This window comes from Vespa crabro, chromosome 3, assembly GCF_910589235.1.
Source record: "Vespa crabro chromosome 3, iyVesCrab1.2, whole genome shotgun sequence".
Classification (NCBI taxonomy): Eukaryota; Metazoa; Arthropoda; class Insecta; order Hymenoptera; family Vespidae; genus Vespa; species Vespa crabro.
Genome location: NC_060957.1, coordinates 13,896,867 through 13,912,869, shown reverse-complemented (window position 1 = coordinate 13,912,869; position 16,003 = coordinate 13,896,867). Strand labels below are relative to the sequence as shown.

The 16,003-nt window shown below is 31.1% G+C and overlaps 4 protein-coding genes across 20 annotated transcripts in view; 3 read left to right on the top strand and 1 right to left on the bottom strand.

The window, feature by feature from the left end:
- The first annotated feature begins 53 nt into the window (after positions 1-53).
- Positions 54-6,941, top strand: LOC124422904 (rapamycin-insensitive companion of mTOR). 3 transcript variants are annotated; one of them, XM_046959899.1, is made up of 10 exons: positions 54-171; positions 436-832; positions 932-979; positions 1,557-1,713; positions 1,806-4,991; positions 5,094-5,223; positions 5,345-5,712; positions 6,044-6,146; positions 6,225-6,332; positions 6,464-6,941. In XM_046959899.1, exons 2-10 carry the CDS (start codon positions 778-780, stop codon positions 6,839-6,841), a joined length of 4,533 nt encoding a protein of 1,510 aa, XP_046815855.1. In that variant the 5' UTR covers positions 54-171; positions 436-777; the 3' UTR covers positions 6,842-6,941. The 3 variants fall into 3 exon arrangements, 2 of the variants coding, with proteins under 2 accessions (XP_046815855.1, XP_046815856.1); XR_006941942.1 differs by lacking the exons at positions 54-171; positions 6,464-6,941 and having other exon boundaries at positions 181-832; positions 5,345-5,798; positions 6,225-6,241; XM_046959900.1 differs by lacking the exons at positions 54-171; positions 436-832 and having other exon boundaries at positions 932-1,060.
- Positions 6,942-7,188: 247 nt separating this feature from the next.
- LOC124422694 (COP9 signalosome complex subunit 2) lies at positions 7,189-9,451 on the top strand. 2 transcript variants are annotated; one of them, XM_046959508.1, is made up of 9 exons: positions 7,189-7,345; positions 7,503-7,697; positions 7,776-7,901; positions 7,994-8,161; positions 8,231-8,405; positions 8,499-8,637; positions 8,745-8,961; positions 9,079-9,219; positions 9,299-9,451. In XM_046959508.1, the coding sequence occupies exons 1-9, from the start codon at positions 7,292-7,294 to the stop codon at positions 9,416-9,418; spliced, it is 1,335 nt and encodes a 444-aa protein (XP_046815464.1). In that variant the 5' UTR covers positions 7,189-7,291; the 3' UTR covers positions 9,419-9,451. The 2 variants fall into 2 exon arrangements, with proteins under 2 accessions (XP_046815464.1, XP_046815465.1); XM_046959509.1 differs by having other exon boundaries at positions 7,410-7,697.
- A 772-nt stretch (positions 9,452-10,223) lies between these two features.
- On the top strand, positions 10,224-12,191 carry LOC124422695 (N-alpha-acetyltransferase 20). Of its 2 annotated transcripts, none has more exons than XM_046959511.1 (7): positions 10,224-10,373; positions 10,594-10,720; positions 10,831-10,855; positions 11,363-11,453; positions 11,583-11,712; positions 11,802-11,938; positions 12,042-12,191. In XM_046959511.1, exons 2-7 carry the CDS (start codon positions 10,668-10,670, stop codon positions 12,125-12,127), a joined length of 522 nt encoding a protein of 173 aa, XP_046815467.1. In that variant the 5' UTR covers positions 10,224-10,373; positions 10,594-10,667; the 3' UTR covers positions 12,128-12,191. The 2 variants fall into 2 exon arrangements, with proteins under 2 accessions (XP_046815467.1, XP_046815466.1); XM_046959510.1 differs by having other exon boundaries at positions 10,367-10,505.
- Positions 12,192-12,201: 10 nt separating this feature from the next.
- LOC124422690 (uncharacterized protein CG43867) overlaps positions 12,202-16,003 on the bottom strand; it is a 111,173-nt gene continuing 107,371 nt past the window's right edge. For all 13 annotated transcript variants that reach the window (XM_046959487.1, XM_046959490.1, XM_046959493.1 and 10 more), the window contains 7 exons: positions 15,688-16,003; positions 15,318-15,557; positions 15,112-15,248; positions 14,879-15,008; positions 14,591-14,800; positions 14,320-14,455; positions 12,202-14,237 (listed from right to left, as the gene is read on the bottom strand). The exon at positions 15,688-16,003 is cut by the window's right edge and continues 18 nt beyond it. In XM_046959487.1, coding sequence (XP_046815443.1) covers positions 14,173-14,237; positions 14,320-14,455; positions 14,591-14,800; positions 14,879-15,008; positions 15,112-15,248; positions 15,318-15,557; positions 15,688-16,003 — 1,234 coding nt within the window. In that variant the 3' untranslated portion in view covers positions 12,202-14,172. The remainder of the gene's footprint in view (positions 14,238-14,319; positions 14,456-14,590; positions 14,801-14,878; positions 15,009-15,111; positions 15,249-15,317; positions 15,558-15,687) is intronic.

Sequence of the window (16,003 nt, the reverse complement as noted above, 5' to 3'; positions counted from 1 at the left end):
ATTAAATAAAAATATATTAGATCATTTAGCAATTACGTGCATCAAATATCGCACGTTCGTATAACGGCAAGTACAAGTATTGTAATTTGTATTTGCGACGTAAAATAACGTAGTATTTAATAAAATTTGAGAAATGACAAGCGACAAAGTTATAGCAAGAAGTTGCTGCACGTAATAAAAGGAAAGAAAAAGGGGGGAAAAAGAAAGAAAGAAAGGAAAAAAAAGAAGTTATTTGCGCTGAGATTTCTACGAAAATCTAAGGCGCACTTCGATTATTGTTATTAACAGAAGGAAGTTCGTAAAATCGTGGGAGCGGTTGTATTCGATGGCGTCTTTGCTTTCTTTTTCTTTTTCTCTCCTTTTTTCTTTTTTGTCCTCTCAAAGTGAAACTACACAAACAAATATGAAATAATAAAATTTTTGTTTTCTTATTAGATACATAGTTCTCTAAGTGTACCGGTTGGTAACGCTGTTACACGAGAGATACAAGGAGGTTAAAGTTTTGCGAATCGACTGGGACATCTATAATTTTGGCAAAAGAGAAGTTACCGCGGTGGTCTACGTCGCGAGAATTGACGATAGTGCAAACGAGTTCTTTCGTGTGAGAGAGTGACATTTCGCTCGTGTTCTCTATTACTTGATTTTTATCAATAAATTATTCTTAGTGTTTCGTACGTAAAGTCGAACCGTGAGAATGACATATTTCGTGAAAAAGGCACGTGGCAACGGTCGGACGAAGAGTGTTAATTGTGATCGTGGGTAGCAGCCGGCTAAGAAATGGCAATCTCTAGTTATTTGATCTGGACTCTACGAGCAAGCAGATCTCATCGAAGTACGTTAAATATTTATGTGTGACCTTTTTATTAATTTTCAAAATTTATTACAATTTTTTTTTATACCTTTAATAATTACAATTTCTTTTGTCTCATAGGTCGACGAGATAACGAAGACAGTAGTGTGCAACTCGATCTGTCAAGAGGTTAGAGGCTTAACCTAAAAGTTTATAGATTCAATAAATTTTACAAACGAATGGAAATGCACTCTTATTTTTAACTCAAATGTATGAGTAACTTGCAATGTTTCTTCTAACGTATACAAGATTAATCCGTTTTAATTTATTTTATTTTATTTTATTTTATTTTATTTTATTTTATTTTATTTTATTTTATTATATATATATATATTTTTTTTTTCTTTCTCCTTTTTTATCAGAAAGAATATTTTTATTAAATCTAATTGTTTTGACGACGTCGTTATAACAGTTCATTTCTTTAGAAATACTGCATACGCACTAAGTCGTCATATTTCGAATTTCCGAAATTTGTTATAAGATTTATATTCATTGTATAGATCATACTCTTTTATTAGAATTAATTAAGAATTATTTTAAGAAATTATTACATTATGCGTCAGATGAATTATTCTTATTTCTTTTTCTTTCTGTTTTTCTTTTTTTCCTTTTCTTTTTATTATTATTTTATTTTTTCATTCTTTTTTTATCGTTCTTTTTTGAAAATAATTTAATAACATTAGAAATTATTTTTTTTTTCTTGTAGGATTGAAAGAAAATGTAAAAGAAGTTTTAACTAATCTTTGTCAACGACACAATGTACCAAGTGTAAAGAAGTTAGCTTATCTTAATGCTATTGTTAAATTAATTAGTGAAAATGATTTATCTGATTATGGTTACTCAATGGACGATCTGTTTTGTTGGTAAGAATACACAATTTTGTTGGTAATAGAATTTTATAATTTAGCATTAATATTCGAATTATTATTTCACTTAAAAAATTATTATCTTTTAGTATGCGTGTGGGTCTTGTACAAGAAGCAACCCAAGTACGTGCAGCAGCATTACGCGCTGTAAGGTATATGCTTAAGAAGGAACAAGATGTTATTGCTATTAATAAATTGCAATATCCATATTTTGTGGCACGTAGTATGGATGTTAATCTACGGAATGAAATGGAAAGAATGCAGGCTCTTAGACTCGTTAGAAGAATTTTAGCTTTAGCTCCTAAACATTTCAGCCCTATCTTAGCCAGATCTCTTATAAGTTTAACTAATGGAGGCATAGAGGAAAGAGATCGTGCATTCAGAGTATTTTTAGCTACTCTATGCGAGTTAGGAATCTTAAATACAAATTTGTTAATAAGTTGTGGTGGAGTTAGCGCTCTTGCGCGAGCAGCTATGACTGGACAAAGCCCTTCGATCGTCGAATCTGTTGTTGGGGTTTTGTTAAAATTATTAAATAATCCTGATACAAGAGGGAGCGTTTCCCTTTTATGTTTCGCAGCACCGTATTGTGAACTTCACTCTTCAAGTTCAGAAAGAACAAAAGAGGAACGAGATCAAAAATTTGCAGCAAGTAAGATGGCATTATTGAGTATACTACGGTCTTATCCAGGTGTTTTACATTTTTGCTGTCCTACTGATAATTCTGGCCTTAAAGCTATAGCAGATATCTTATACGTTGAACAGCTTGAAGTTCGCGGAGCTGTTTTGGAATTACTTTATGAATTATTGGATTTACCTCTGCCAACGTGGACTGACGAACCAGACGTTGCATTGGCTGCAGTCGATCCTGGCAGAACGCGAGATTCGTGGAAATTATCTGAAGGTTTTGTTGCAGCTGAGGGAAAATTTATATTACCATCTCTTTCATCTTGTTGGCCAAACATAACGGAAATACATTTAGCATTATTAGTGTATGCTTTATTAGAATGTGGATTACACAGAGCACTCGCAGAAACAATCGTTTCTTCGGATACCTTTATTTCCGTACGTGCAGCAGTACTATTAGGAGCATTACTGCATTTAGCACATTCCCTGCTACCTTCAGAAGTGTGTGATCTGACGCCACCTTTGCCAAACTTATTGGAACATGCAAGTGCTGGTAAGCATCAAGCTCTTGCCGCTGTAACGATCTTAGGACGGATGCATACGATGATGCGTCGTCGACCATCACCTACGAGTCTCTTTCTCGATCGAATGTTACGAGCTGGTACTTGGTTGAGACCAACTTTGCCACGACGCCAACGACCGTCCAGTAGACATTGGTTACGTAGGGAATCTTCAACGACACCTTTATTGAAAGACGCCCAAGTACTAAGCTCTAAGGACGCGCTGGCTTGGAATTGGCCTGTAGTACGATCAATCCTTCGTTCACGCGAAGATACGATAAGGATACTCCATGATTCTGATTACAGACTGTTTATCAAGAGACTCGTTCGTTATTTCAAACCTTCATCGAATGCATACAGTAGAGTGGAATTGGGAACAAATGCTATTTTAGCACGAGAAGCAACTTTAGCAGGCTGCGAATTACTGAACTGTTTATTAGAGCTTCATGAGCCCGAAAGTACGAAATTGTTGAATGAATTGATCGCAGATATAGCCGAACAAATCTCTTATATCCGTACTGCGCAATCTGCACACGATTGCTTATTCTCACCGCGTCACATGTCTACAACGTGTTGTCAGAAATATTTCCTCTTTTTAGGACAACTGAGTCATTCTGCAAAGGGAACTGTTGTTTTAAAAGGATTCAATTTACTAGAAGAATTACAAGACTTAGCACTAGCCACAAATCATGACTGTTACGTGAAACTTATTGTTTCAAGTTTAGATTATTCCAGAGAAGGACCTAATAGGAAAGTTCTGAATAAAATTATTACCGAATCATCTTTAGAATTTACACGCTTATATGCTACGCAGTTCCTACGATTGATACTCAGAGCAAAAATGTCGGATGCATACCATTGGGCAATAACTTTATTAACAGAAAAATTAACGGATACTAGTAAAGTTGTAGCACTAACCGCATTGGAGGTATTGCATGAGGCGTGCGAAGAAACGGAATATTTAGAAATTTTATTGCATCAAGGAGAGCGTCAAGGAAACTGGGATAAGTGGTTGCAACATTTAGGAGATAAAGGTTATTTATTAAAAATAAGACTTTACTCTTTGCACGAAGGTTTTTCCTGTCTGCCATCACCTTCAGAAGAATTAGAAAAATGGATTGGACCTGAAGGTTTTGCAGAGAGATATGTAGGCTTAGTGGAAGGTGAAATACATGACTCTTTGACACGTCGTCAGAGAAACGAAAATGGAAGTTACCACAGAAGAACAACTAACGAATTGATAATGCCTCGCAATATATTTATTTTACCTCATTTGATAGGCCAAATAGTACGGCATGATTTTGGAATGCAATTATTGCTCCGCCGAAATGTAATACAACATTACGCACGAATCATTCAAAGATTTAGAATAGATTTGGGAGGTAGAGATTCGGAATCTAATTCAAGATGTACTAAAAGTAGTCGTTTAATTGTGGATGATAATTATACTATGTCAGAAGGGTCATGTATTGATGAATATGTTGAACCAAATCGTCTAGAAACAATTGTAGATGCAGAAACTATTGAATTATCTGACATATGTACCCCGCCAAAAACGGAATCTTTAATAGAAGTACGAAGAAAAACAAGTTTAGATGATTCAAGACATACTACTCCCGATAGAAGTTGGAGAAGCGATCTTGAGATTCGTGATGATCAGTCCATTAGTTTAGAAAAACAAATATTAAAAACAAAATCTGCATTGTGGGCATTAGGACATATAGGAACGTCAGCAGCAGGAGTCGAACAATTAAATCATTTAGGAATTATAGAAATGATCACGTCTATGGCGGAAACATGCCCTTATTATTCGGTAAGAGCAACGGCCATGTATGCTTTAAGTCTTATTGCTACGACCCGTGCAGGCACGGATGCGCTAACAACTTTCGATTGGCCAAGTGTAAGACATAGAAGAGGAGATCATTGGTCGATTATACGACCTACAACTCGCTATCCCGTACCAAGTCCTATTCTTATTCAAAGGCATCATCGGAGTCTTAGCGATGGTAAACCTGAATTACCTGAACCGGTAGCTCGTCGAACTAGGAATCGCTCCGAGAGTGCAGCTACGGATTTGGAAGCAAGAAGGTAAGATACAATTTTGTTTGTTTTCTTTTTTTTTTTTTTCTTTTCTCTTCAATTAATTTTGTATATCAAACTTCTTACAACTTGTATCTTATTTGTTATCAGAGAAAGAGGAGAAACTCCAAGTCCACTATCAAGTATACAAAGATTAAGTCAACAAGATGCAGAAGGATATGCGCGTCTTCGTAGTTTACAGCGTTATCGTAGACCAAGTTATTCTCAAAGTAGTTTAGAGGTGAGTTTTTTTTTCTCTCTTTTTTCTTTTTTTTTTTTTTTTTTTTTTTACAAAATGTCATTTTCTATATTTCTCATTATATTAAAAAAAATATCCTTTATTATTATTATACATATTACAGATGTACAGTTTAGATGGACGACTTTCACTACAGAGCCTTTCAGAATTTGATTCATCCCGCAGCTGGATTGCGAATAATATACTCACACCTACCCCACCGCCCCTCGAAAATGATAATGATAATCTATTTTATATGGGTATTTGCCTTCCTAGAAGACTTACAACTCTTTTTCCGGATCCACCTCAACCAGTAGTTTCTACTGTAGTTGATGATTCAAGTAAATCTGAAATAGGTCCTAATGAAATAGATGAAGAATCTGGATCAGAAAGTGATGCCGACACAGAGCATTGTCGAGTGTGCCTTGTCTGTTACCGTACGAAAAGTACCACTAAGGTTTTCACTGGAGAAGCAGATATAAAACTACGGAGGCAAGGATAATAATATTCTGCAGGATTTCTAATACTTGTTATTTTAAAAAGAATCAGAATATTAGCTAATTTTCTTATTGCTTAAGGTACAAATCTATCAATATCTGCAATAGAATCTATTAAATATGTTATTTGTTTTCTGTTGCATATGATATGTCGAAATCTTCTATATTGCAGGATTTTTTAGTATTCCTATAAAGAAAATTGTTTATCTTTAATACTCACTTAAATATAATTGAATTGTTTTTCCTTTTTTTTTTTTTTTTTTCTTTTTTTCTTTTTCTTTTTTTTTTATCGCATTAATATAGTAATATTTTTTCTGTGTGAGCAGGGAAATCCTTAGGCATACGCAGCGACTTGCAAATCCTGTCTGGTACAGACATAGTAGACAAACTCTTCTTAGATTAAGGCAAAGGTATCCTGACAAATTTCAGGTAATATTTTTTTAATGTTCATTCAAAATAATGAAAATTATGCTCTACGCATATTGATATTTTAATTTATATCAACAGGATGCTTGCTTGTTTTCGGATGTAGCTTCTCGATTAGGGAGTAGTTCTTATAGAATACCAGCACGACGATTCTTACAAGAATTATTTCTAGATTCTTCGTTTGATGCGGTATGTAATTTCATATATTACAAAATACATTTTATATATATATATATATATATGTGTGTGTGTGTGTGTGTATGTATGTGTGTACATGTGTGTGTGTTAAATATTTTTTTAATAATTTTCTTGCAATACAGCTTTATACAGAACCAGTCAGCATATTAAAATTATCTATTGGTACAGAGGAAAATCCTTTACAATCATGTGTTCCTATTGCATCTGAGGCTAGTCCTCGGACATCTCATAGTTCTTCAGAAAGTAAAGTGAATGGAAGAGTTACTTTTTCTGAAATACAACCTGGGCAATTAACTATAGTAGCGGAAGAAGCGACAGGTGAAGGATGTACAATGAATCAACGAGATAAACTCCAAGAAATTCTGCAAATGTCCGAACGACGTAGTGATGAAAAAATTATTGCGGAAATATTAAATCCCGAGGAAAGGATACGTTTGTCAAAGAGTTCTGATAGATTATTAAAAATATCGAGTACCAACACTGCCATCAGTTTTGAGTAGTTCTCGACTTTAATCTCACACTTGTATATTTTGTATTAAAGATAATATTGAAATATATATATATAGAAAATAAATTACACTGCCAGAAGCCAGCATCAAATTGTAAGAATTTCATTTTACCTCACAATAAAAAAAAAAAAAAAAAAAAAAAAAAAGGGGAAGACGAAAAATGTTTTGTCAAACAATAAACTTGATAATATTTACAAATTTTATTTTGGTCGATTTTTTAGAAGAAGATTTATTTTTAAAATTGGTGCCATTATCGTGAAGTAAGGGCTGACAACTTTTATACCTGTTATTTTTTTTTTTTTTTTTTTTTCGTGAAGCAAATCACATGGTTGCATGTTCTATGATGTGAATTCAAAATACTACAATACCGTTGTCGTCGCTGTCAGTGCATTTTACGGATTTTTTCTTCTACTTTATATTGTTCGTTTAAATCAGTACAAAATGTCCGACGGTGAAGATGATTTTATGTGCGAGGAGGAAGAAGATTACGGATTAGTAAGTATTTTTAATTGAAAATTAAAAATGTTCGTACGATCGTTACATTTGCATTTTATTTTAGGTTATGTTTTTTCTTTTTCGTGGATTTTCGTAGCTAACTAAGAGACAAAAAATAATTTAAAATACTAATTTACAAAATCACTGCTTATTATAGGAATATTCAGAAGATTCTAATTCAGAACCAGATGTAGATTTAGAAAATCAATATTATAATAGTAAAGCATTAAAAGAAGATGACCCAAAAGCTGCATTGCAGAGTTTTCAGAAAGTTTTAGATTTGGAAGGAGGAGAAAAAGGAGAATGGGGTTTCAAAGCTTTGAAACAAATGATCAAAATTAATTTTAAATTGGTATATCAAAGTTATAGCATAATGATATTAATAATTGTCTTTTATTATTAATACATTTAATAACCTTTTATATTTTAGTCCAATTATAAAGAAATGATGGCAAGGTATAAACAATTATTAACTTATATTAAAAGTGCTGTAACGAGAAACCATTCAGAAAAATCTATTAATTCAATACTGGATTATATAAGTACATCAAAAAATGTAAGCATTTGAAAAAAAGAAGGACGTTAGTTTATCTATCCGATATGATGAGTTTAATAAATGTAATTATATTTATTTTGTATTTTTAATAGATGGAATTATTACAAGATTTTTATGAAACTACTTTAGATGCATTAAAAGATGCTAAAAATGATAGGCTATGGTTTAAAACTAATACAAAATTGGGAAAATTATATTTTGATCGTTCTGATTTTAATAAATTAGCCAAAATATTGAAGCAGCTTCATCAAAGTTGTCAGGTATGTATTATATAAAAAGATATTATAAAAATGAGATATATATAAAATAATGTTATATATTTGTTATAGACCGATGACGGAGAAGATGACTTAAAAAAAGGAACACAACTTTTAGAAATATATGCTTTAGAAATTCAAATGTATACTGCACAAAAAAATAATAAAAAGTTAAAAACTTTATATGAACAGAGTCTTCACATTAAAAGTGCTATACCACATCCTTTAATAATGGGAGTTATCAGGGGTTAGTATTATTTGCTATTATATAGTAAATTAAATATGAAATTTTTAAATGCTATAATTGGAGTAAAAATTATATATTCAATTTTTTTTTTAGAATGTGGAGGTAAGATGCATTTACGAGAAGGGGAATTTGAAAGAGCACACACAGATTTTTTTGAAGCCTTTAAAAATTATGATGAATCAGGGTCTCCAAGACGTACAACATGCTTAAAATATTTAGTATTAGCAAATATGTAAGTATAAAATATAAAAGTGTGTATCCCTTATCAAAGTATTATGTATTTGGAATTTTTACATCCAAAGTAACATTTACAATTTTATATTGTAATAAAATTTTTAGGTTAATGAAATCAGGAATTAATCCATTTGACTCGCAAGAAGCAAAACCATACAAGAACGATCCAGAAATTCTAGCAATGACAAATTTAGTAGTTAGTTATCAAAACAATGATATCAATCAATTCGAATTAATTTTAAAACAAAATAGAAATAATATTATGGATGATCCATTTATTCGAGAACATATTGAGGATTTATTACGAAATATTCGGACTCAGGTATAAAATTTACATAACAAAATTGTATTTGGCATAGAAATGTTTAGTAGGGAAAAAAAAAAGAACTATTAATTGTATATATATATATATACAATAATATTTTTTTTTTTTTATTAGGTTCTTATTAAGCTGATAAAACCTTACACAAGGATCCATATTCCTTTCATAAGTAAAGAATTGAACATAGATGTATCAGAAGTGGAAAGTCTTCTTGTATCTTGCATTCTTGATAGTACCATACACGGACGAATTGATCAGGTATAAAAGTTATTTAAAGCAATGAAATGAATATAACGAAGGAAAATATTTAAATATTTATTTATAAATATTATTATAGGTGAACCAGGTACTTGAATTAGATAAAAAATCCGTTTGCGCTGCTCGTTATAATGCATTAGACAAATGGACCAGTCAGTTACAATCATTACATGTAGCCATTGTAAACAAAATGTCTTGAATAGCATGATATAACGATATCGAAAACCATAAATATTATTGTGTATAGTATATCATAAACATCTGTCATTAAGTAAAAAAAAAAAAAAAAAAAGAAAAAAAAAAAGAAAAAAAAGAAAAAAAAAGAAAAAAAAATAAAATCTATTGTGATATGTTAAAATTAGAATATTTTATATATATATCTAATTACTTTGATAATAATATTTAATTATAGTCAACATAAAGTTTACAATTTATACAGATTATAAAATAAGATTCAATTAAAAGTAATATTTCGAAAGAGATTAAAATGTAAATTCTCAATACATAAAATATACATACGTATATTTGAGTCCTTTTTTATACGATAGATGTGTGCTGTGCAAACAAAAAAATTTGCAAAAAGACATGTGTAAAAAAAGATTTACAAAAAGTATAAAACTTGTATTAAGGCTGTTCGTCATCCTTAGTTTTATAACGATTCATGCCAACAATGAGAACAGCCTTAATTATTGATCGATCTTAATAAACAAGATATCATTTTAAAGAAGAAGGTCTATTCTAGGATCCCGCTTTTTTGAATTTTTGAAAAAGCTTCATTTCCTTTGAAGAAAATCGTATCAAAATATGATCTTTCTTCGAGAATAGTTTATGCATAAAAATAAAGCTTTTTCAAAAATTCGAGAAAGGTATATTCTCGCCCAAACCTTCGTCTTTAAAAAACGATTTTGATCATTAAAATTGGTCAAAAATTATGCCCGGACTCGCTGTTGGCGTAAACCCTGTTTTCACAATTTTTCGTGAAAAAAGTTTCATATAGTGGCGCCTCTTGAAATTCGTGACGAAAGAGAAGAAGCTTGTACTATATTTTCTGATTTTCATATAAATGCCTGAATAGTATGCGTTTTGTTTAAGTGAAGTAAACGACGATTATTTCCTTGTTTGTAAGCATAATTTTCTGATCCGTTCACATAAAAGTAAGTTATAAATGTTTTTTTTCATCATATCAGGTTAACTATTTCGAATGATTTTGTCGTTTGTTTTTTTTCGATTGTTTCGAACCGATTGCCAGAAAGTAAAATATTTTTTCGAGTTAGACATACAAATCGGTATAATTAACGTTCCGAAATAATAACATATTAATGAAGTTCTATTATTTTCTTTTTTCTTTCTAATGACATTTCTTTACCTTTACAGATAAGCCATTTGTGTACGTGATAAAACGTGCATTTAGAATCGTAAAAAGACCTGATTTTTTTTCAATAAAAAAGATGACAACGCTCAGACCTTTCACGTGTACTGATTTATTCAAATTTAACAACGTGTATGTAAGCTATACGAGATATTCCAAGCAATATCATATTCTAACCTCAAATTTTCTTTCAATACGTCATATCACGTAAGATTTATGCTATAGTTTTTTTTGTTTTCCAGAAATCTAGATCCACTCACGGAAACTGTATCCTTTTTATTTCATATATTCATTATGACTGATAGCCCATACTCATTATCTCAGAATTGTACAGGTTGTTTTTTATTTTTCTAATAAAATTGTATAAGCATAATTTACAATTGAAGATAAGAAGAAACTGTTATATAAAGTTTGTTTGTAAATACTTTTTTTTACAAAGTTGTAGGAAAATAATAAACGTAGCCTGAATATATATCTAAAGACAAATTTAAAATTTGATAATACAAAAAGTCGATCATATTTACTTTGTGTGTACTTACAAGATATTTATTCTCTTTTAACAATGCATTACAATCATTATAGAATTGTTTTCAGTTATTGTATTAAATTAATATCTTGTAAAGTAGCTATCAACATGTTAAGAGTATTTTTTCAAATTGAGAATATACCGATATTATGAGAGAAATCTTCTGTCTGTTTACAAAAATATATATATAAATATATATATATATATATATTTTTTTTTCTTTTTCCTTAATTTTTTTATTTCTATAGTATGGGTTATCCTTTTATATGCAATATCTGGCACATTGGCCAGAATATTTTCAAGTGGCTGAATCACCAAGCGGTGAAATAATGGGATATAGTAAGTAAAAAGATTTCCTCATTTTATGAAATAAAATTTGTATATTATATTTAACAATCAACTGTACAAAAATGACGTTGAATAATATTTCAACAAAATTATGATATTCTTTTTAATATAATGTTACAGTTATGGGAAAGGCAGAAGGTCTTGCAGAAAATTGGCATGGCCATGTAACAGCTCTTACCGTTTCACCTGATCACAGAAGACTCGGTCTTGCAGCGGTGTTGATAAAATTATTAGAGGAATTATCGGAGAAGTAATTAGTATTCTAAAATAAAGAAAGAGTATATATAATAGCGAAGCGATAAGCGGACAATTTAATTATTTATGGATTTTGTTTTATAGGAAACAGGCATACTTTGTGGATTTGTTTGTCAGGGTTAGTAACAAAGTAGCTATTAAAATGTATCAGCAATTGGGTTATATTGTCTACAGAGTAGTATTAGAATATTATAACGGGGATCCCGATGAAAATGCTTATGGTAAGTATTTAATTGGTAAGATAAAAATCAATTTTTAATTTAATATAATTATTATATTTTATCTTTTATATATATATATATATATATATTTTTTTTTTTAAAGATATGAGAAAAGCACTTTCAAGAGATGTAAATAAAAAATCGATAATACCACTAACGCATCCTGTAAGACCCGAGGAAGTCGATTAATTTTAAGATATATAAATGTATTATTAAAATTGAGAGGAATAAAGGGATATATGTATTATATTAATTAATTTTACTTCATTTCAAAGATGATTTCTATTAAATTAAAGGTAAAGGTACAGGTTTCTCTTGTCCGCAGATTCAAGCAGTTTATTTGCTTTTCTGTACAATAGTACAATGTCTCCTGCTTGTCACCGCTCATGCCTTTATGCGCCACTTGATGCGAATAAATAATAAATATAAATGTAAGATGGTAGGCTTAGTAGAATACTATAGACAGCCTCCTGACATATAGAGGCATTTTTTTTTTTTCCTTTTTTCTTTTTTCCATGACAATTGTTATTTACTGGCTGTCTCTGTATCGATTCTACTACATTTAAAAACTTAAATCTAGTATATGATATTTACAGAATGAATGATTTCACTGCGTCATGATACAAAGGTGCTAAGCACCTACACAATAGTATTTAGTTTGCGTATTATAAAAATTAAGGACAAAGTGTCGTTCTTGCATATCTTTGTACTGTTTCCAGTATTCTGAGGATCTCGAATAATTTATATAAATCTTTAATGCGCCAAACGAAGCTGTGCAATAGATTCATTCGTCTATTCTGCTCAGGGAGGCACGATCATATTCAGCCTATCTCAGATAATATAACAAATTATAGAAGTTTTGTACGTTATTGCACGAAAGCCCTACTTTAACTTTATATATTCGCTTGTTACTAAAGAGAAGGAAGACATTAACTAGTTACGTAGGACACGTCAAGCGGGTACAAAACTTCTATAAGAGAATGAAATTAAAATCAAATTTTTTTTTTTTTTGCACACGTGTATTATGCAGGAACGATGCTAAATGTTAAATAAAATATGTTCCCCTTTACATCTATTTGGTCGTGTCTTTATATAAACAAAGAAATATTCGTTTACATATTAAATAAATATAAACTATGAGACTAGCTATTATCAGAATTATGTAATAATATATAAGAAATTTGTCATATTACTTTCCGTAGAAAAAATCTTTTTCGAGGTCCGTGATTAGCGTTTAAAAAATGATAGCTTCATTTTATATTTCTTTATCCTCGCCATTCAGTATTAATAATCATTTAACATATAATACGATACGCGGAAGAAAAATTGTCAAAATTTTTCCAAATCAATAGCATCTCAAAAACATCTTTTTGCTCTGCTGCTGACAATAGGAATCCAGTTCAATTCGCACTATTTTTAACTTGATTTCACATACGAATTGTACAAAAGCTGTTGTATTACTGCACTTTGTTTGGCAAGAAGTACATTTTCTTTTTTTCTTTTTTTTTCTTGTTTTCGACATGCTCTCATATCTCAGAGAGAAGGGTATCGCATATTATATTTTTATGTATTTCTATGTATTTCTTTTTCTTTTCTGTTTTTTTCTTTTTTTTTTCTTTTTTTGTTCACTAAATTTCTAAACACATTCAATAATTCTGATTAATATATATGTACATAGTACGTGACACATCACATAAATTTAGTATTTTATACTAGAGATTCGTATTTGGTATATAAATACGGTAGCAAAACGTTTCCGCACGATGCTCAGCTTTAAAATGAAACTATTCGATGTAATTAGACATACTAATTAGGCAGTGTTACAAATCGATTCGAGTAATTTCAGTCATTCTGTTGCACCATATACATGGTACACATGGTCTCTGTGCTATATGCGCCGTTAAATATTTACATAAAAGTTCATCTACAAGCTTTCCATTCTAATGTACACAAAACACAACCAAAATAACTGCTGCACTCACTGCTTTCGCTCCGTGCTATCCGATATATATCATTTGCACAAAGTTTGTTTTTGTTTGTTCGGTGTTTTTTTTCTTTTTTTTTTCTTTTTTCTTTTCTTTTCTTTTCTTTTCTTTTCTTTTCTTTTCTTTTCTTATAATACAGCAGGTAATACCTTTGTATATAAAGTTAGTGCCTTGACAATGTCAAACTTTCAATAAGTCGGTTAAACACATTCTTTCACATTATTCTCAAAAATAAGCCAACCAGTCTTTCTAAGGTCTTTGGTGATCTGGAGTTGATTTCAAAATATCCGGTTGTGTTGGAAGACAACTTGAACCTAAAATAAATAAATGTATAGAGTAATAAACAATATCTAAGGCATTGTTTCATCAAAATAAGATGGATAATTCTTTACGAACCAGTAGCAGGTCTAAGAGTCGACTTTATAGATCTGTGTGAACCATTGCGTGTCAAAGTATTCATTTGTGGAGTGCCAGGTAAAGCATGTCCAAGTGCATTCATGTAATCAGCTATCAGCAGCGTTATCTCTAATATCTGTAATACACAAATGCATACACACACACATACACACACACACAGACAGACAGACAGACACACAAAGAAATACAAATTATTCTTATTATTAATATCATGTCTTCTATTTATACGTATATTATTCGAAATTCGTACCTTCGGTTTGGAAAGAGCGAAAAGAAATTTTTGTTCGGCGGCACCCTCGTCCGGGCAAGCAACGAGCATGAAATCATCTAAACAGCCTCCAAAAGTGACTACATTTGAGTAATTATAACGGCACATTATTGCCATTGTTTGTAGCTCGAGTAACGTTACACTATCTTCGTTAACTGCTATCCATACGGTTACTGGATCAGTTTGTTTCAACTGGAAAATATTTGTTAACGTTATGTATGGCATACGTTTATATATATATTTGTTTTTTATATCAATGATGACATTTACTTTTGCTTGATAAAGTGTAGCTCCGAAAAAAGGCCACTTTCTGGTACATGTTAAATAAATGCGGACACAATCCAATACACTACGTCCTCTTAAAGCGATCCATTTTTCTTGTAATTTTTCCTGCAGTTCTCTGTATAACAATGGAATATAAAATATCAATAAAATTTTTAAGTATAGTAAAAATAATTTGTACGTGTGCGCGCGCGTGTGTTTGCACATATACATATATCTACCTCAGCTGATCACCAGTGATGTTAGACCGATAACGTATTGGAAAAAATTTATCTAATGCTTGAAGTACGAGATGATGTGGATTACTTCCAGGACCACTTCCACGTGCTTTATCATTATTATATTCTCCAAAGTCGATCTAGAACGTAACAAAATACAATAATCAATAATCTCCGATTATAATGGCGTACTTTTCTCTTAAACAGACCTGCGCCATCAATGATGCAAGTTCAAAAGCAAGATCACGATTCAAAGGGAATTTCCCTTGTACTACTTGTTGATTCACTTGATAACACAATAATAATCTTTCCCTATCGGTTTCCATTTTAGCTGCCTGCCGCCAATAACATCGTGATTTGTACGTCAATTGTATAACTCTTGTATTTTCGAATTTACCCGATCTTTTTTCCCGTAAAGCTGTCTCCCATTTCGAAATAATATCACAAAGCTGAAAAGAAGAATATAAACCGGGATTTGAATTAAAACTTATATATAATATACATATATATATATATATATATATATATATATATATATATATATATATATGCACTATAGCTCAACATATATTCTAATACCTTCGCTTGAAGATCGATAAAATGTTCAAGATCTTTTTCTATTGGATCGTCGCTGAACAATGTAAAACCAGATTGATGTACGTCCCGACAACCAATTTCTTGATTCAATGTATTTATAAATTCCTCTATCGTGGTACTGCCATCGAAACTGACCACTTGGTAAGTGCCATTTAAAAAGTGTACAGGTATAGCGTGCGGCAAAGAATGATGATACGGATTTTTCATCAATATTGAAAGTACTTCCATACGTGATGGTTTTACTTCCCTTCCGCCGTTCTGTAAAGTCCTTTCCAAAGCTCTTTCGCAATAGGCTGCA

Bases quoted from the DNA above. Each gene is read 5' to 3' on its own strand.
- LOC124422694 (XM_046959508.1), top strand. From the start codon at position 7,292: ATGTCCGACGGTGAAGATGATTTTATGTGCGAGGAGGAAGAAGATTAC. The intron at 8,406-8,498 runs GTTAGTATTATT...TTTTTTTTTTAG, and splicing joins AATAATGGGAGTTATCAGGG to AATGTGGAGGTAAGATGCAT. The intron at 8,962-9,078 runs GTATAAAATTTA...TTTTTTTATTAG, and splicing joins TACGAAATATTCGGACTCAG to GTTCTTATTAAGCTGATAAA.
- LOC124422695 (XM_046959510.1), top strand. From the start codon at position 10,421: ATGATTTTGTCGTTTGTTTTTTTTCGATTGTTTCGAACCGATTGCCAG. The intron at 11,454-11,582 runs GTAAGTAAAAAG...ATAATGTTACAG, and splicing joins CGGTGAAATAATGGGATATA to TTATGGGAAAGGCAGAAGGT. The intron at 11,713-11,801 runs GTAATTAGTATT...TTTGTTTTATAG, and splicing joins TTAGAGGAATTATCGGAGAA to GAAACAGGCATACTTTGTGG.
- LOC124422904 (XM_046959899.1), top strand. From the start codon at position 778: ATGGCAATCTCTAGTTATTTGATCTGGACTCTACGAGCAAGCAGATCT. The intron at 833-931 runs GTACGTTAAATA...TTTGTCTCATAG, and splicing joins AGCAAGCAGATCTCATCGAA to GTCGACGAGATAACGAAGAC. The intron at 4,992-5,093 runs GTAAGATACAAT...ATTTGTTATCAG, and splicing joins ACGGATTTGGAAGCAAGAAG to AGAAAGAGGAGAAACTCCAA.